General features: G+C 38.4%; 1 protein-coding gene across 1 annotated transcript; it reads left to right on the top strand.

The window, feature by feature from the left end:
* Positions 1-535: 535 nt before the first annotated feature.
* LOC115375168 (macrophage mannose receptor 1-like) lies at positions 536-18,848 on the top strand. The gene is made up of 31 exons (XM_030074534.1): positions 536-702; positions 1,413-1,766; positions 2,318-2,488; positions 2,790-2,945; positions 4,152-4,262; positions 4,989-5,126; positions 5,238-5,414; positions 5,649-5,806; positions 6,226-6,342; positions 6,597-6,712; positions 6,874-7,022; positions 7,123-7,322; positions 8,234-8,352; positions 8,803-8,878; positions 9,027-9,180; positions 10,063-10,101; positions 10,307-10,470; positions 10,621-10,682; positions 11,116-11,216; positions 11,334-11,476; positions 11,678-11,780; positions 12,113-12,234; positions 12,351-12,395; positions 13,544-13,646; positions 14,296-14,528; positions 15,873-16,038; positions 16,376-16,543; positions 16,814-16,930; positions 17,673-17,831; positions 18,009-18,038; positions 18,239-18,848. Exons 1-31 carry the CDS (start codon positions 552-554, stop codon positions 18,481-18,483), a joined length of 4,347 nt encoding a protein of 1,448 aa, XP_029930394.1. The 5' UTR covers positions 536-551; the 3' UTR covers positions 18,484-18,848.
* The last annotated feature ends 2,081 nt before the right edge of the window (positions 18,849-20,929 follow it).

The following is a 20,929-nucleotide window of genomic DNA, read 5'->3' as shown; positions in this document are numbered from 1 at the left end:
GCAAAATCAGATAGGCAGAGATAATGAACTTAGATTAAGCTTTGAATGGAAAATATATGGCTTAATAGTCTGTAGTCCATGCATAAACAAGCAGTGACAGATTTGATTAGACGCACTGACAGTTGGTCTCTCTGTCCGTCGCCTCTATCCACTTGCTCCTCAGCTCTGATGAGTCATGTTTTGGGTCAGCATTTGCACACATTTCTTTCACCTAGCGAGTTGGAAATGAAAGGACCACTTTCTTGACACCCGCACTTTCTCCTGCCAGCATTGTAATCGTGTGTGTGTGTATGTGTGTGCGTGTGTGTGTGTTGCACATTTTTAAAAAAAAGCCCTATCATTGCTACATGGAGCTGCGTCAGCATTTGAGGGTAGGCAAGCGGGCAGCCCCCCCAACATCCCCATCCCAACCCCACCCCCCATCCCCACCCCCCACCCCCTTCAACCTCATCCATCCTTCTGCAACATGACGTTTATACATTTTTTTTTCCTTTTTTCAGATTTTTTTTAATGACAGGATGGGTCAATGCTTTTAAGATTCCCTCCTTTTCATGATCATGCTCACAGCCAACATGTCCCCTGCTAGCAATGCATGGACAGTGTCTGCTGGGGTCACACATAAGAGAAGAATGATAACCATGTGGATACGTCTTGCAGCGTTTGTGCTCCTCGTCCAAGCATCCCAGTGTTTGCCTACAGATGGTACAGTATGCTGTTAAACTGTTTTGTGTGACAGGCTGCTTCTAATACAGTATATAAATACGTTTTGTGAAATTAAGATGTCAGTATTTCAGGGCACCCAACACCATGGAAAGTCCTTACTTGCAGACTAAATTGATTATGATTCTAATTCTGATGTTGCCTTTGCCACAGGATGGTGGTCAAGACTTTGATGATTAAGTTTTGGTTTATTTTGTGGTTATTCTGAGTTTATGTCTTCTTTAACATAAAGATTAAAATGTGGGCCAGACAGAACTGACACAGCTCCAGTGAGAGTCTGTACTAACAACAGGATGCAAATCCTCTGCATCCTGTTGCAGTGAAAGAGGTACCTGTTGAAGAGAGATGTCCAGAAGAAAACAAAAGAAAACACACCCTTCATGTGTTAAGGCTGGTTTTATACACTACACCTTTCATGTAATTTGCTGCAGTTGCAAATCAAACATTTATTGTTGCTGACAGGAAGCACTTAACATTTTAAATGATGATTTAAAAAAAAAATGCTTGATTAACATTTGGTGTTTGTGTAACAAAACTCAAACCTAACTACTCTCAGTTATGCAAACTGAAGTTGAATCCAAGTTGCTCCATGTAAAACCAGCTTAAAGCCAGCTGGAAATAAAATTTTGTCCTAGGCAGCAGTTCAAAAAATATTGTACCTACACTGATTATTTAACAATGTTTCTCTTCAGATTCACAATTTTTACTCAAGAACAAGGCCACTGATTTATGTTTGGTGAAAAAAACCCGGTGCTATGACCTCCGCTGGACAACTGGTGACCGACTTTTTGCACCTGTGGGCAAAAAGTGCCTTGGAGCCCAGGGGAAAACTGTGGGGAGCGAAGTAAACCTCTATGACTGTGATGAAAACAGTGAGCTGCAAAGGTGGGAATGCAAGAATAATACGCTGCTGGCCCTCAAAGGTCAAGAGCTTTACATAAACATCAAAGCAGAAGACTCGGTGGTTCTCTCCAAAGAAACTGGGCCCAACAGCCAAATCACAATTGCAGGGACATCCAGCGGTGCTTGCACAAGAACTTACAGAGGTACAGTCTTAAACTATTTGCTTTAGAGGATCTTAATTTGTCAGTGGTGCAGACATTTTTACAGACTAAAAATAGAAGGTCGAAAAAGGCGAGGCGAGAGCAGATTGATTTAGTTGCAATTGGAGGATATCCTATGAGTTAACTTTTTGTAAACTGACTCATGAGATATTTATTGCCTGTTCCTCCTTTGGATGGGCAGGCTAGACGCAATCTTAGAGACTAGAGACATGTTTGAATTAGTGTTTGCCAACAACTTCATTATTAATTAGGGCATCAAATTCCTGGAGTTTGGCTGTCTATCTACTATGTAAGCCTATGTGAAAATCGAAGTCAGTATTGTCAGTACCATTATAAGCATTGTTATTGTTATTGTTTACATTTTTTTTTTTTTTTTTTTTGGAGGGGTGGGAGTGAATACCTCAATAAATACATTGTTTAAAAAAGAAGTTAGTAACATCATACATGTAGACAGTTGTATATATTTCTAAAATTGTTTGTCATGTCAGTTAAAGAGGTTTATACTCATCTTACTCCCTTTTGTCTCCTTTTAGTACTTTATACCATTGAGGGAAATTCGTTTGGAAAGCCCTGTATGTTTCCCTTCCTATACAAAGACCGCTGGTTCAGTGAGTGCACCACGTTCGACTCCTCTGTGAGACGCAGCTGGTGTGCAGTTGAGACAAAATTTGATCATGAACTCTGGGGCTACTGCCCAAGTACTTGTGAGTATTACCTCAGAAAACTGTTAAGACTTTGATCTTACTAAATATGAAGCAAAACTTTACCACCACAAGCATTAGCTTGTGAAAATTATTAAGCAATCAATGTAGTTGTCAGCTGAAATTTTGCCTGAGAATGCCATTTAATAAGCTATTCTGGTGCAAGTTCATAATGATCCCACCTCTTTGATGTTTGATGCAACTTACAGAGGTATGAAGCTGCTGTCTTAGATGACACAAATTAATCAAAGATTTAATGACTGAATAATTTGGTTTTCCATGTTTCTGTATCTCTGTTTCCCAGCCACAGAACACTGGAAGAAAAATCCTATATCAGAAGCATTTTACCAGATCAACACACAGTCAGCTCTGACTTGGCCTGAGGCTGAGGCCAGCTGCAAACAGCAAGGTGCCTCCCTGCTCAGCGTCTCCGATCCCCATGAACAGGCTTATGTCTCAGGTACAGCGCCCCCCAGTGGATATCTCCTTGTACTGATGAAGTGAATGTGTGTGTAATGTTACCCAGTGAAACAGGCACATTGTGGATGATCTGTTTACTGCTAATCTTTGCATTCAGCTCTGTAGTGTATTCCATAGCAGACATTCACACATTACCTAATTTTTTATCAAATCAAAAAAGTTTCTTTTAATAAAACTTTCATGGCATGGCATTCATGGTAACTTTCACAGTATTTTCTCATAAATTGACATTGCACGTGATCATTAATCTATTGATTTTGATAAACTGCCATATAAGCTGCTGCTGATACACGTTAAGAGAGACTTCAAGAGGTCATTTCCAAACTATTATATGTCCACAAAAACAAATAAAATTAAAATATCTGAAATATATAGGATGTCATTTATCCACAATACAGCCTGCAAAAGGCCCATCCTTATAAAAACAAGACTTAGATTATCTACTACCTTTCATGAAGTACCACAATTTAACTTTGTGCTAAAAATCACCTAATATGGGATATTCTCATTTTAATTCTTATTATGCTTTTCTTTCTAATTCTAAAGATAATGTTGCGTAACATGGGAATTTCAACTCTGTGTAATATTTTCAATGCTTAAGAAGCGGTAAGTTCTGTGGGACAATAATGTGGGGGAGGTGACCTTATTTTTGAAATGATAGTTCATTGCGCTTTAGAGCTGTACCAGTTGCATCATGAGGAAGTGCGCTGAAGATCTCAATGCACCCCTGGGGCTTTGGCTTTTCATAAACAAAATAAAATTTCCAAGCAAACAGAATAAACTTTGCTACATAATATTGTGAGGAGAACAGCCAAGAATAAAATGACACGTGTTCATTGCGCAAAGTTTACAACTTGTACCAGTTTGCAACTTGTACTGTGTTTTGGAGCAAAAATTTTCCTGTCACTTCAGTTTCACTCAGCTTTTCATCTGTTCAGCACTATTCAGCACTGACAACACAAGACATTTCAAGCTACAAAGTTAAATGTGACTTAAAAGTGGCCATAAACCTTACAATTCTGGCCTCACTTTGTGGATAAATGCACCGCTTGTGTTGATATGTTGAATGAATATTGAATGTTGTTATTCTGGTGTTATATTTGTGTGCAATGAACACACCATCTATTTTAGTGTGTGCTAATTTCTTTACTATTATTTCCCCTTTTTGTGTCTCACACACTCACAGCACTAGTGGGTACAGAGCACTATAAACTGTGGATCGGGCTGGTCCTGGACCAGGAACATGGTTGGCAGTGGACCAATGGGAAGCCCTTCCGTTATCTGAGATGGGACGCTGGTAAGTTATAGTAACAGATATACCAGTATATTACTTTTTTGCATTCTTGTTTGAGGCAGTAATATTCTTGAGTTTAAAAGAAAACACTTAGGATCAAAATGTTACTCACACATGCCCTGCTAGAATTCCACTGAGCAAGGCATAAAAGCCCTAAACCGCAGTTTAGTATTTTACTCTCCTGACCAGCTGGCTAGTAAGCAATCCTGAGGTGACGTATCTCCTCCCCTGTATCTACTCGCAAGGAAAATAATTCTTCAAGACTTCCTTTTGTTGTTCCTAGAACAATGAGCATTTAGCACTTAGCTGTGGAGGAGCTTCCTCAATAGTCTGAGAGGAGTAGAAACCACTGACCACTGATTTTTAAACAACCTTTTAAAGGCACCTTAAGGCACAAACTTATTTAGTATACATTTTTCATTTTGTTTTTATTGACTTGCCCTTTATATTCTTATTCTTTATTTACATTTACTTCCAATTCCCTTTTTAAATGATGGTATAAACTACAGTATTGCATATTACAGTGATGAAAATAATATTCACAAATGAAAATTTAGTGGTTCTGAACTCTCTGGGACACACAGTGTCTCACACTGGACAAGTGGCTTCCCCTGATTCTGGATGATGCAAAGTAACAACCACAATGTAATCAGCATCTTTTCTTTCTTTCTTTCTTTCTTTCTTTCTTTCTTTCTTTTCTTTTCTTTTTTTTTTTTTTTTTTTTTTTAGGAAATCCACTTCCTAATCCAGGACACAACTGTGCAATTGTTGATTCTGGTACACAATTTTACTGGCAAAGTTCATTCTGCTCCAGGAAGCTGGGGTACATCTGCTTCAAAGGAGGGACGTTGCCACCTCCTGTTCAAGGTACACAAATAATATTCTCTGCTGCAGTACTCCTTTGTTTACCATGAAACTGTATTGTTTCTTGGTGCTCATTTTCACCATATGATGTCTGTATCTTGTTTTTATGATCAGTTGAGGCAGGTTTTTGTCCAAGCCACTGGATCCCCTACAATGGCCACTGCTTCTATCTTAACCGTGACAAGAAAACATGGTCCCAAGCTCTGACTGAGTGCCGTAAAGAAGGAGGAGAACTGGCACGTGCCGACAATGTGGAGGACAAAAGCTTTCTCGTCTCTCAAATTGGATATGGTAAATAAAGAAAACAGATAGAAACTGATGGAATAACACTCAGCCTCCTAGCAAGACAAAGATTTTTTTTTATTATTATTATCTATGTTGCTACCTGTTTTTGCTGTATAATAATCTCTTTAAAACTACACTAATTCTTTTTACAATGTCTGTCTGTCACTATTTACATATTAACATAGTGACAGATGGCTAATTGTTTAGAGAATGATGAACATTTTCCTCTGTCCTTGTCAGCACCGGCTACTGATGAGCTGTGGATTGGACTGAATGACAAGAAGACAGAGGGGCTGTTTGACTGGAGTGACCACTCCACTGTCACCTTCACCAGCTGGGAGTTTGGGGAGCCGACTGTCTCTGCTGACCAAGAGGACTGTGTTCTCATGAGGGGAGAGGTAGGGACCACCACTTACACATATGCTGCATCTGTAGCTTACCTGTGGACAGTATGTGCACACATCTGTAACACTTTAAAATAACTGTCAATAATAATAGGTAAATGGATAGTTAATTAACTTTAGTTAATACTTATTTACAGTTAACAAACAATGAAATAATAATTAATGATGTTTACTTATTACATAGTAATCTACTTATTAACTGTTTGCTGTTGTAGTAGTACTACTTATTAGCCGTTCATTTGCCAAATGAAAAACTAAATGGCTTCACCAACCAGCAGATAACTATGATCCAAAAGAATAGTGAAACTGAACTGGTGTTGTTTAACTGAGTGCATTAGTATATAAGAGTAGTTAAATATACATGTATATGCATGTTTGAAGTGTCCAGGTTTAATACAGATTTTCTCGTGCAGAATGGGAACTGGGCCGATCGTTCATGCGAAGAGAAACACGGCTTCATCTGCATGAAGACGAGTGACCCCACACCGTCCACACCAGAAGAAGTGCCACAAGATTTAGGCTGCAAAGCAGTGAGTGAAATTTACATCTTGTGTTCTATGAAAAAAAAATATAAATAATCAAAAAATAAAAACCACCTCTACCTGGTTTGTCATGTGCATGATTTAGATCCAAAGTTTAATTCTGAAATTTATTGCAGTATCATATTCAACTGATCGTTTTTACCTCAAGTGGATTTTAACTTTTTTTTTTTTTTTTTTTTTTTAAAGCAAAACAAGTCATGTTTAATCAGCATTGGTGGTGGTTGTGCTTGGTTTTTCTACAGGGCTGGAAAAGGCATGGCTCCTACTGCTACTTTGTAGGGCCAGAGGCTAAAACATTTGACGAAGCCAAAGATACCTGCAAGAGCTCAGACTCCTACTTGGTTGATGTCTCAACTGCGTAAGAACATGCAGCCATTTTGGTTATTTACTAGAATTTCAAAGACATTAATGTTCACTTGGATTTCTGAGACAGACTTCTGAGAAAAAATATTTTGATTTACTAAATGCAAGGATAATTCAGTGCAACCAGTAATGAAATAAACCTCTGAATATTTCCAGGGTGGACAATGCATACCTTATCAGCTTGGTGGGTCTGAGACCAGAGAAATACTTCTGGCTCGGACTCTCAAACCAGAAAAACATTGATGAGTTTGTGTGGGCAAACACAAAACCAGTGGCATTTACTCACTGGAATTCTGAAATGCCAGGTATGGAGAAACCAGAAATTCAATTTCTAAGATACCGAAGTATGGTCGGTAGTGGACAAATTACATGTTCTATGTTGTAATTTTTGCCCAACCACACAAGGCCATCAACAGGGCTGTGTTGCCATGACAACTGGGGTTTTTGCTGGACTCTGGGATGTGTTGCCCTGCACCAATAAAGAGAAATACATCTGCAAGTACCTGGCAGAGGGGGCAGTTGTAACCCCTGTCCCGCCAACACTTACCCCTCCGAGGTGTCCAGATGGCTGGAGTCCTGTGGGTTCAAGGAGCTTCTGTGCTAAGGTACAGCCACAAGCAATCATGAAAGGTTGACATCTGCTAAACACATTAGAAATATGTTGCACACAATCAGATAATGTGGCAACCTCTGATGTACAATTGGACCTCTGTATCACATATTGTTCTTGGTGTTTCCACAAACAGACACTGCATTGATGACAAAATGTCCAATGTGCCATGTACCATGTAATGGTGACGGTCTATGCCTATGTGTTTTTGCTAGTTGTCATGCACAGCAGAAGATATTCACACATACAGTGTAAATACAGCAAAATGTTGTGTATGCAAGGCTGGCCCAAGCCTTTATGGGGCCGCACACAGAACTGATAAGGGTTCTCACACCACCTCGGCACCGCCAATGCTATTGACTATTGTCAATTCTTGATCGTTCACACATCCACTGTAAATCTAACACATCCATTATCAGCTTTATTAGTTGTAGTCAAGTTGTTTAATGATGCCAATTTAAACCTGGCATGTTTTTAGTCCTCTATGTTTTTTAAATCTTTTAATCTTTAATCTTTTTTAATCTTAGCAGAGTGGTCAGGTGCTCCTATGTGCTTACATTATATGGGTTATTAAATCTACCCAATGTGGTTTATGGGCAGTAGTGGTGCTAGAGTGAATACATTGCTTACATAACATTTACCCATGCCATGTGTGTGAGGCAACATAATATTCACCAATGTAACCAATACAACTTTCAAAATAAGGGTTTGTAAATGTCTTTTGGGGTAGGATATGCATTCAGCATGTTTATTTGGCCACAAGGACAAAGGATTTTGAATGTAAACAAAACCAATACAAGGAACATTACATTATGTAGCTTTAAGCAAGGTGTCCTTTAAATGATGCATCAGAAGATACACTGAAGTGACCCTACCAAAGTAAATCTTGTATCCCCTGTGTTCTAGTTCTTTACAGGGCCACGTTCAGCGGAGAAAACCTGGTATGAGGCCAGGGACTACTGCAGGGCCATTGGGGGAGATCTGCTCAGCATCCACAGTGCTGCTGAGCTAAGAGTGGGGGGAAGGTACGACTTAATGAAATAATTAAGACTTAAACTTTCATCTGGACTTTTTTTTTTAAAGGTAAAATTACACCTGTTCTCCTAGGCCAAGACAAATCACAAAGTACAGTTGCAACGGTGAAGGCAGTTCCATTTTCCTTAATTCATATGCCCTAATTTCCCTGTTTGCCCAAATGCATGCCCATGGCACTGCATGCTCTATGATCGCTACTGCGAAATAGGGGGATACTGGGACAGTGTCAGATCATATCTGTTAGATTCAGATCAGATTTGTCGCTGAAAAAAAAGTACCAAATAGGTTCTGAGATTACAAAGCTTTGTGGAAATATCTTTCACTTGTATTTTCAATAGTTAGGCTTCTAAATTAGGAAAATATTCTCTATTTCAGCATTTTTTTAAAGTCAACTCTGGATAGCAATCCCATTAACAATTTCTCATTTATTTTACATACAGTACCTATGGAAGAGCCTGGATTGGCCTTAGTGAACCTGACCCGGTCACTGGTTATGTTTGGAGTGATGGATCTCCAGTGAGTTTACTTACTTATTTATTTACTTTTCATCCATTCATTTAAAACACTGAATCATGCATGTTGTATGTTTACTATGGTGTAATTACTTAGTGAATATTTAAAAAAAAAAATGAGTAATTGTATTTTTTTTATTGCTTGTCCACAGGTAAATTTCCTGCACTGGATGAGTGGAGAACCAAACAATAAAAATAATGTGGAATCTTGTGCTGAATACAGATTATATAACTGGGATGAAGACGGCTCTTGGAACGATGTGCACTGTGAGAGTTTTAATGACTGGCTGTGTCAGATCCGTGCAGGTGACGTGTTGCCCTGTTTATTCATTCACTCATTTATTCATTAATTTTGCAAGGAAGGAAGGAAGGAAGGAAGGAAGGAAGGAAGGAAGGAAGTAACCAAGGTTCATGCATCATGCTTTTTGCCATGACCAGCACAATATTTTGTAGAGTAACTGTCTTATTTACAAATCCACTGTGCCTCTGCAGCACTTTTGTGGTAACAAATACAGTTTTCAATGATTACATCGGCCCAAAGTAGGCAAGATGCTTGTGTTAATGTTCGCCTGATTGTGATCTTAGATCTACAGCCTACATCGGCCAAACCTATGCACACTCAAAATAATATGAATAATATGTTTAGGAGTCTTAGTGTGGGCACCCACCATTTTGAAGAGAAAAAAAAAAAACTGCATTCTCTTGTAAACTGAATTAGTTCAGGTTATGATTTTCAGTCATGTTTTTCATCAAGTTGAACAGGGTTTAAAGGAGTCCCGTGAGTTTCCAGTTTTGCCTTTTGTTGTGTATTTTGTGCCTTGCTTTGAGTCTGTTGTCTACTCAAGACCAGGCGGTTGTCTAGTATGTTGTTTTTTTAGTCAAAGTACTTGACTTAATAGTATGCTGTCTACATTCAACTGCAGTTTAGAGTGCCATTGGGCTACAACGGACTTGTGTAGCACCAAAACTAGAATGTGGCACGAGAGCTGCAAGCGTTGGGATATGATTGTCACAAGAGCCACTAACGCTAATGTTTGGCATTGTGCAGTACTTTGAATAAAACTGATAGCAAATTATAGAAAACAATGTTATTGCCAAAGTATACACATTACTTTCACAGCTATTTATTTGAGGCATTTATTCAAGCATTGATTCTGACAGAAATGATTTTTTTCTGTGCCATTTCAGGAGTGATTCCAAAGCCACCACCAAATGACACTGCCCCTGGTAAGATGCAATTATATGTCTACACTGACATTATTGCCATTATACTTAAAGCATTGGAACAATTCTGCGATCCCAACTAAGTTACAGTAGTTTTTAGGACAGTTTAGCAGGACATATTGAAACTAAGAGAGATCACAGGTAAACTTTAATGAAAATTGTGATAAGCCAAATGTTTATGTGCAGTCTATTTCTCAATTTTTTGCAGAATACAACATGACTGCTGATGGCTGGATGGTGTGGAGAGGGAATCAGTATTATATTAACAGGAGGTCAATGGCAATGGAAGATGCTCGTCACTTCTGTAAGGAGAGGCATGGTGACCTGGTCGTCATCAACAGTGAAGCTGAGAATGTCTTTCTTTGGAAACAGGTTGGCAGTGACTTTTATAACACATTCTATCTGCATTAACTCATCAGGTATTACACTGACATTCAGCACATATTCAAAAATCATCTTGAAAAAGTGCTGTAGGTCTCACTGTGCGTGTGTGTGTGTGTGTGTGTGTGTGTGTGTCTGCAGATATCCAGAAACTATGATTCTTATTACATAGGTCTAACAGTGGATCTTGATGAAACTTATAGGTGAGTGTGAAGTAAATTTGAATAAATTAATTAATGAATTAATAAATACATACATACATATGTAGACTGTGAGAAATGTGATGTAGGTTAAAAGTATTTGTACTTACTAGATGTTATATGAGGCTGAAGAAACCTTTGACTTTTTAAACATTAACAACACATTAGTTGTGTTATAAACTAAATAAGATTATCATACTGCAGTAAGCATTTTCTTATTTATGGTGAAGGCACTTTTTATGTTTGAATCACTGATTCCTATTAACTATTTAAATATTTTCTGTTTTTTCACCTGTATGCTACATTTTTGTACAGTCCTACAAAGTGCATGTCTTCCATTAGTTAATTAGTTATTTATTTAATTTTGTCTCAGAGTTAACATTTATAGAATGACATGGTTCCTTACAAAATGTTCATTATTTATCTGTGTTGTAAGCTGGATGGATGGTTCTCCAGTGCTGTTTCAAAGGTGGGATGAAGAGCAACCTGATTTTAAGAATAATGATGAGAACTGTGTTGCCATGACTTACTATACCGGTAAGTAAAGTAAAAAATGTTCGCGCTGACTTGCATGTAATAAATTTAACTGATCTTTTATCTATGTAAATTGCATTGTTTGAAGTGTTGACCGTTATGTCTCTGATGTGCTCACAGGCTTCTGGCGTGATTATAATTGCGGGTGGGAGCATGAGTCCATTTGTAAACGTAGCATCTCAGTGCCTGTCAACACCACTGCAGCCCCCACAGTGCCCCCTAAAGGTGGTTGTCCATTCGGCTGGACAACATTTGACTCAAAGGTCAGAGTTTCATTCTGCTTGATAGCGATGGGAGGATTTTAGTTTTGCTCTGCAGAGTGTAAAGCCTTATCCACCATGTGAATCAAGCTCTTAGTCTATTTTTCTCATGTGGAATTGGTATCCTTTAACCTGACAGGGTGAGCATTTTGGTGGTTGTACGTGCTACAAATTTCTGGAATTAAAACAATTTCTCACCTATAGTGTTACAGCATCATTACGAACATTGACACCTGGGAGGGATCAAGGAAGCACTGCAAAGCAATGGGAGGGAATTTAGTCTCTATTCTCTCAAGGCGTGTGCAAGGTTTGTTTAATTTGATTTCATTCATCTTCTAAACCGCTTATCCTCACTAGGGTCACAGGGGGACTTTGACTTCACCAGTAAAACATTCACACTATATATCATGTAATTTTAGGGAGTGTTGCAGGGTGATCGACATGCATAAATTAAAACCCTCACAAGCTGACTGATATAAAAATACAAGAAAATATTTTGGGGTATTTGCTGATTAATAAGAGTACATTATGCCATGGAAAAAAAGCGAACAAGGTGAAAAATCTAACTGTGACATGCATACATTTGTAGCATGAGCTGATCAATCTATATGTTTAACTGTCTATATGTTTATTTTCCAGTGTATTTGATCACCCAGATGCCACATACCACTGACCTCTGGATTGGTTTGAATAGTTTACGAGGTGATGAATTTTTCTGGACTGATGGGCGTCCAAGGAGGTATACCAACTGGGGATACAATGTAAGTTGACATACTGAAGTGAGTGAGTTGTACACAACAATTCTGTTAGAAAGAAAAGTATTTTCTTTATGTGTTGTTTATATTAAAAATTCGGACTCTCTGATTCTCCAACACAGAAAAATCGCCGTCGTCAGGGAAATTACTATCATGGATGGAATGAGGTAATATTTCAAAATTTGATTTTACTCTGCTCCATTTGTGACTTGGAATGAATTATAACAGGAATCATGGCTGGACAGCAATAAAAACAGATGTTCGCTCAGTGTAAACTAGATGTTCACAGTGTCACAGACAATATAACCCAAGTCCTAAACTTAACCCATACGCCATTTTTAAACCTAGACTCAACCCTAACCTGACCGCATTTCTGACATTACCCATAACTGCACGCAGGGTGTCCAGGTTTGGGAATCTTTCTGGGGAGAATAGAGAATAACGCTCACTTTACTTTTACTGAATATTCAGTGAGTACTTTCCACACAATGATGAGCATCACTTGAAGTCAGTAGACTATTTCAAAATTAACTGAGCCCAAATCTCTCTGAAACCTGACCTCTAGTGGTGAGAAGTAGGGCACCTGGTCTTTGGTGGTGGGTGATGTCTCCACCCATAGAGTACAACAGGTGGTGACATCACCTGTTATAACATTTAGAATCACTTAATAAGAGTGAAAAAATATAAACCGAACTAGCCAGACAACCACAAATTTGTCATAACGACACTATGATAGCAATAATAACATAATGCAGTGCTAATAAGCACAACAATTACACAACAATAACGACAAAGCAGTGTGAGTGGCCTAGTCACACAGGGACACTGGGTGAACTAAACTATTGTTTAGTGTGTTCATCTGCAGAAACCTAGCTGTAAATTAAGGATATGGAAAGAGAGACTTTTTTTTTTTTGCACTCAGATGAGTGATTATAGGCATTTAATATCAGCACACACATCTACAACATGATGAGTCAGTAAGTCCAAAATGGGAAGTGGAGATAGTAAAATTATGATCATGGATTGTAGCCACAACATCATCAGCTGGGAAATCATGAAACCAAAAGATCTGAATCAAATGAATCTTTTTGGAGTTGCTCTGTAGACCGTGAATGTGAGATTGACCTCATTCGATACACTGCTTGTCTGAAGTTTCATTACCAGTTGAGTGCTATTATAGTAGCATCATCAGTCCCAAACTAGAAATTTATCATGATCTCCTCAACCCAGACCTCCTCCAGAATCACAATGAATTCTGTCACAGTTGCAACTTTCATTTTTCTACATTTTCATAATTTTCTCTGTTGCTTACCAGGAAGAATGTGTGGTGATGTCCACCAATCCCTCCAATGGGGTTGGGAAATGGCTGATAAAGTCCTGCAATGACACAAATGGACACATCTGTCTTCGAAACGTTGGTAAGCTTATCCTCAGCCAAGACTCTTTTATGCTTTCCTTGTGACGTAGAACTGGTTGTAGTAAACAAGATCTAGCCTATATTCTGAGGTTCTCAAGCTTTTTTAACATTAAGAGGTTGCTTTAACTTATGCGATCCATCACATTCCACCTTATAGCTCACAAGGAAGTCTGTACGCTACAAATCAATGCCAGGCATGGATTCAAGCAAAAACTGTGCACAGTTAGAATTGTTGCAGGATATATTGTCAAGCACAGGGCATGCATTGAACTTGAGAGTACCTAAGTGGGGAGAGGCTCATGAGGGATTGTGCCTGTAACAATCAAGCAACACTGTACAATTTTAGTGTCAAGGATCATGGGAACGCACATATGGTCATGATTAATGCCAACCCCCATCACGCTCACTGATTACGCATTCCTCACAATTCAGCTTGCTTTCCTTCACAGCCTGCTCATTTTTACAGTGTCTTAGTTTTGCAAAAATAGATCCCTGTATCAGAGAGTCTTTAGAAGTGGTGGATGAATGATTTCAATTTTCTGGAGGAAATGGAAAAATAGCTTTTATCATGCTAACACTGTTTTCCTGACAAAGATGTTAAAGAAAAACTAAAATCACCTCTCATCTGGTTTCCCTCTTGCCTACAACAGACCCAAATATCCCAGCCTCAACAGACACAACAATTCTTACCACCTATGTCAAGGTGGCGAATGACTCCATCAAGATTGTGACTCAAAACATGACCTGGAGTGATGCCAAGAAGAACTGCATGGCTGATGGAGCCAAACTGGCTAGCGTGCGAAATGAGTGGCTACAGGCCTATGTCGAGCTCCAGTCCGGTAATCTCAAGGCTCCTCTGTGGATTGGACTGAATAAAGGAGAGGTAAAGCGCAGGGCTGGAAGCATTTGATAAGAACACATACAACTAAGTGCATTTGCCAATAAGTTCACACTGACTAATTCCAAGGAGGAGGATGAATTTCAAAATAAAGCTGTTCAAGTCATTATTCAGTAGTATTTTGTGCTCACCCAACTGACAATCCTACCTTTATTCCCACCTGCACCAGTTTAATATTCCATTGAACTTGAATGCACCAATGTGGGATGGAGGCACAGCATGGAGTGTTTCAGTAGGAACCCACCAAGAAAATCAGGATTTGCGCTTATAGCTCCCCAGACAACAGCATAGATAACAAGGCGCAGTTGTGTTCTGTACTATATTTGCGGCTTTGGTTGGCAGACATGCACCCACAACCTCTCCAAAATCACACAAATCCCTTTTTAGCATGGTAATAATTTCTATTTCACTGTAGTACACATTTTTCAACCAGTAGACATGCTTAAATGCACATCAAACATCCAGTGTCAGTGCAGCTAAGGCAATGAGTGAGGCAGTTTGTACTGGGTATGATTAAGGTGTGGCCAACTGCACTGGCCATAGAAAGATTTAATCATAATAATGTTTTGTGCCTGCACTCTTGATCCATCAAAATAGGGTCCATAGTCTCATGTGCCAGTGTTGATCTTCAATCTTGCATAGCAGACCTTTGAAACAAAACTTATCTATGGTGGAGTGTTGGGTTGTCTAATTTATACCACCCAGTACAAATTACACAGGCCAGATGGTGGTGAAATATCCTATTAGTTGCTCCATGCTCTCCTGGGCTGCTAATCTACAATGCAGAATTTATGTCTCTCCATTCTCTTCCATAGTGCCTTTTTTCATGTAATTACAGTTGTTTATGAAAGTAGTTCATGTTTGTTACAGTCAGGTTGTTTCTTCCTGGCAAAAGACTACTATGCAGAAGTTTCCTGTAGGTGCTACCCGCTGGATCTACATTCCAGATGACGTTAAACAAGAACACAACAACAGCAGCTTTTTTATATTGACATAATCCACTTTGTTCACGTTGGTTTCTGTGCTTAATGTGTTCTTTTGAGAACTGTTTTGCCACACTATGGAAGTGAATGTAGAGATACAAATACAGTATTCTTCATTAGCGGATATTTCACCACCATGCAGACTCATGTCCAGGTAACAGCAGCCCAACACTCAACAGGGGTTCAATTTTCTTTAAGGGAATTTCAGCAGATTTTGAATCCATTTGGCAAAGCAATCAAAAGTAAAAGAAAATAAGTTGACAATGCAAAGTTTCAAAATTATGCTTAATCATGTTACTACTTACAGTCTGTGGCTGACTGCACTTTTATCCATCCTTGCTTTCAGACTGGTGGTTATTTCAAGTACATTGATGGTTGGCACTTGAGCCTTGTCAACTGGTACCCAGGTGAACCACGCAGTGATAGATCTTGTGTGTATGTGGATGTGGATGGAACATGGAAAACTGCCTCCTGCAATCAGACCATGAACAGTGTTTGTATGCAGTCTACAGGTATGAAAATTATCAGAATACAATGTTAAAAGGTGAATAAATCCGCCATGTTTAATAATACGTCACTGAAAGTGACGTAGTGAATGTAAAAGCCAGACTATCTGATTCCCAATGCTGTTGTAGCAAAAGAGTTTCTGAGTCATACAATAATTGTTCTTTAACAGTACAAATTATTTGAGTATAAAATTAAATGATTTTTACCTCATGGCACAGATATGGCCTAGTTTGTTTGTTATACCACAGCAATTTAGAATCACGGTATCAAATGGTTCGGTAGCAGGGGAATGTAATTACTGGATCCAAAGGCTTACATCATTTTTATTCCTCTGACTTACAGAGGTGCCGCCCACAGAATCGACACACTTCCCAGGAGTTTGCCCTGAAGAGGTAGATGTATGGTACAGAGAGAGCAGTCTTCCTTGGCAGCCATTCAGGAGTTATTGCTATCTATTTGTAACAGACGAAAGCGGATGGGCAGAAGCATCTTCTAGCTGTATAAGACACGGTAAGGAGATCCATCCAGGCTTATTTCAGTAACATATCTATTGTGTTTCTTATCTGTTTGGTGTGTTTCTGGGGCAAAGCAATCACCAACAGGCCAGTGTGAAGTGCACTGTTATCACATTACATGATTTTTGAGCATTGAAGTAAATTTTTTCCATTGCCTCTCACTTCCACTTCAAGTCACTGTTGTACAAAATTGTAGAGAGCAGCTTTAAATTAGTAATCTGTTTTGTTAAATTTTCATTAAAATTGTTAATTTTGTATTGTGAAGGTGGAATGCTGGCCAGCATTGAAGATCCCCTAGAGCAACAGTTCATCCAGTCCAACGTGGAGACATTTAAAGAAAGCCACAGCTCTTTTTGGATTGGCCTATATAAAACTCACAAAGGTACAGTCATACTCACTATTTTCACTGCTCTTAGAGTTAATTAATAAAATGTCAGTATTAAACCAAAACAGTTAAGGGACAAAGATACAATTTTTCACATTGGGCTTGCAACTCCTGGTAACAAAATAATAATAATAATAATAATAATAATGATAAAATACTACTAGGAGGTGGCCCAGTGGCTCACCTGGTAAAGCATTTGCCACATATCATCATGTCATCCCCTCTCTCTCCTTTGCCTTTCCTGTATCTGTCCATGATCACTATCGAATACAGCAGGAATGCCAAATGCAAAAGAAATTGTATCTCTCCAACAAATCCCATGCTGTTGCAATTCTAATCAGCTGTTGGCTGATCAGTGACAAACCATGACAAAACAGATAACTCTAATCATATGTAACAAGATCAGCCAATAGCAACTGCAATAGGATCCTTTTAAACAAAACATGTCAATGCAACCCAAAAAGTAGTCTCCTGTGTTTGGTGTCACTTCAAACAAATCATTCATGTAGTTATGCTAAATAACGCAAATTGAAGGAAAACTTCTTGGTCGATAGGAGAGTGTATTTAACTTTGGACAAAAACCTTAGTAAAACTGCAAAATTGTGACATGTTATTAAGCACTCATAGTAAATCACTTTTCATCTGGAACAGGTGTTACATAGTACCAAATTGCTAGATAATGGTATTTAATAGTTCTTCTATCAAATTATCAAAGAGAAAATTTTCTTTCTGTTCCCAGGGTCATGGTTGTGGTTGGACAAAAAAGTCATGGACTACACTAACTGGGACATACTAGAGCCTGATGACGACACTTATGGAGAGATTGTGTCCTCAGATGGGAAATGGAGGACAGGTGCCCGTTGGTATAGCAGGGCATACATCTGCAAAACAGCCAAAGGTGAAACAATCAGACCACTGCACACTGAATTTATGTTTGTTTGTTTGTTTTGTAAAAATAAAAATGTGTAACAGGTGTAATGTTGTAACAGAAACTCACCGATAGCAGTAACATATTCCAGAAAAACAATTAAAATTAGGTTGGTTATTTGACCAAATTATCTGTTTCCCCCACCAGTACCACTGCAAGGGCCATCACCAACGGGGGGTGAGTAACTGTCTGTTTCTACTGTAGTTCTATCAAATAGTAAATGAGTATTAAAGTCCATGTGGATCTAAAAAAAAAAAAAAAAAAAGAAAAAAGAAAAGAAAAGAAAAAAATTACATACATTTCTCTCTTGATTTTAATTTCATGCTTACAATTACATTTCTTTGACTAATCTTCATCTTCTTACTGAACTTGTGCAGCACATCTGATACTGGATCCTCGAAGCCGTGCCCATGCAAGTTTGGCAGTTGTGCTGGTCATTGCTATCATTGCCGTGCTGGCGGGCGTTGCGTTCTACTTCTACAAGAAGTCTGGTCGTCCCTTACCGGCCTTTGACAACCCACTCTACAGGGACAGTGACCAGTCCCCGCCTGACGTGGTGGACACCAATAAACTGATTGAGAATGCAGAAGAAGAGAATCATGAGCCTATTATAACTCTGTGATGTAAAAAAAAAGTAGCAGAATCTAATGGGACTTACACTATGGCTGACTGTTGTTGGCATCCTCCAACAACAGTTATTGCAGTTATTTAATTAACAATTTGTCATTATGCATGAGGAGTTTCATTGGAGCTGACAAATTTGGGCATCATGGATCAACACAGTTTAGGCTCCTGGGTATCTTCTTGGAAATGATCAGGATTTGGAATTATTTTACTTTAATCTGTGATTGAATGTATAGAACTGTAATTCACTTTTATGTGTATTTTATACGTACCAGCTATTGTTCATAGTTTGTACCATGGAAATTTGTAGAATTTGCAATGCCTGTCAATAGATATGAACATTAAAGTAGGAAATAAACCAAATGTTTCTGCTGGGTCAGATTTGAACACATATCCAGATAATAATAATAATAATAATAATAATAAAGAATTACAGTGCTTTACCTCACCTCATACATACCTCATACACAGGAGACACTCCATTTAAGGGCTCCCTTAAAAAAGATGGGATTTTCATGATGACTCACCTGGTAAAATAAAGGGAAATGAATATTTTCTGACAGCTCTTCTGGCTGATTACACAAGTTACACTTCTCCCTCACATTTCCCCGCCCTGTGTACATCACATACACTACTACTAACCACAGTACTGAAGCAATGTGTGACATTAACGGTTATCCACTTCTGGGCAGCTGTGCAGACAGTCATGGTTCAAGATATAAGAACTGTATGGGTCAAATACTCAGCAGCATACTCAGCATTCTTCAAGCTGTGTGTCAGGATGTCCCTCTGACTGCTGACATGTAGGTTTTGTAAAAAAAAAAAAAAAAAAAAAAAAAAAAAAAAGGGAATCACCACAAGACAATCATGCGAATGTATGTTTTGCATCATATGTAGAGCAGCTTTTTCTTTCAGTTACATGCATAATTTTGCATCAAGTGGCAGCCAAAAGGAAAGCAGACAAAAACATTGAGCAAGCTACTTATGAGAGGAGCAAGACTAGCAGTATTCTGTGGGGTTAACAACATGACCACCCAGGCCTCTCTCAATGAAGAATTAGGTGATTCAACGCTTCAATCAATCAATCAATCAATCAATCAATCAATCAAGCAATCAATCAATCAAGCAATCAATCAGTCAATCAATCAATCAATCAGTCAATCAATCAGTCAATCTGAACTAAGAGAATATCACTGGCTTTTATTGGTTTATTTTCTCTCTATATATAGGTTATCAATGCCTATTCCCACTTATTCTGATAATGTTATATGTCAGGAAGCTGTAAGCAAACTTCAGTGTCTGTTTGGCTTCTTAACTTGTGTTGGTAAAATAACCAAACATCTTCAAGAATCTACAAACAAGTCAAGTTGACCTCAATTCAGCTCTATGAGGATAAATAGTGAAATGAACATTATTATCATGGTATGCATGGGCACATACACACAAACATGCGCATGGCTGGTACACCTGTCCAACACCCGTCTGCTCTCTTATTACTCAGCACTTTCAGCCACATGTCTGCAAACTTGTGACACTGCAATTCCAGAAAATGGTAAAGACAAAAGGTATTAGGCAAGAGGCTGCCTCATACCTTCAACGTCTGTACTGTTATGGTGTAACTAAAACATCTGGTAGTCCACTCATCTACCAGACACAGTGGCTGCTTCAGCAAAAAGTTAGTTTCAGACATGGCATTTGTAGTTTTCCAGGTGTGAGGTCTGGAGCTGGAAAGAGACTGGGGAGAGGGTTTTTAAACTTCTCAAAATCAAACTGCAGATTAGCGGTGCTCACTGTTTCACTGTTACTTTTTTAAATAAGGGACTATTAAGCCTTTGAACAACATATTATTTTAATCATAAACTGAAAAGCTAAATTATTACTACTACTGCTACTACTACTACTCCTAAATTATAATACTCTAACTGGAAGATAAACAAAATCAGAGAACAGGTACATATTTCAGTTTGAGTCAAAACCAAAATCAGAGGACTACAAGACACACGAGATTTTCTCTCGACCAGAATGGTGAATCACTCTGGTCCAGCATCCTGATATGAAAGTTCATGTATACTTACTATTAGCAACCTTTCTCTTATTATGTGGTGATGGTTAGTTATACATCAATATATGTTTTTTTTGTTGTTGTTGTTGTTTTTGTTTTTTTTTTGTTTTTTGTAATGTTGGCTCTGGTTCAAAATTTTAAATCCTTAGTTGTGATATGAAATGGCAGTTGCTTCATAGGGTCTTGTTTAAACACCTGCTCTTGAAATCATTTACAGTGTTTTACACAAACTCACTATGGGGAAGGATGGACTAGTAGGAATAAAATAAATGATATGACATGCTCCTTATGGAAATTAAATATCAAGAAAAAAATATTTTACTAAAACATGTAATTTACCTCCACAAGTGACATGTATTGTTTGCTTATCAGTTATCACTTG

Source organism: Myripristis murdjan, chromosome 17, assembly GCF_902150065.1.
Source record: "Myripristis murdjan chromosome 17, fMyrMur1.1, whole genome shotgun sequence".
Taxonomy (NCBI): Eukaryota; Metazoa; Chordata; class Actinopteri; order Holocentriformes; family Holocentridae; genus Myripristis; species Myripristis murdjan.
This window is presented reverse-complemented; position numbering and strand designations above follow the sequence as displayed.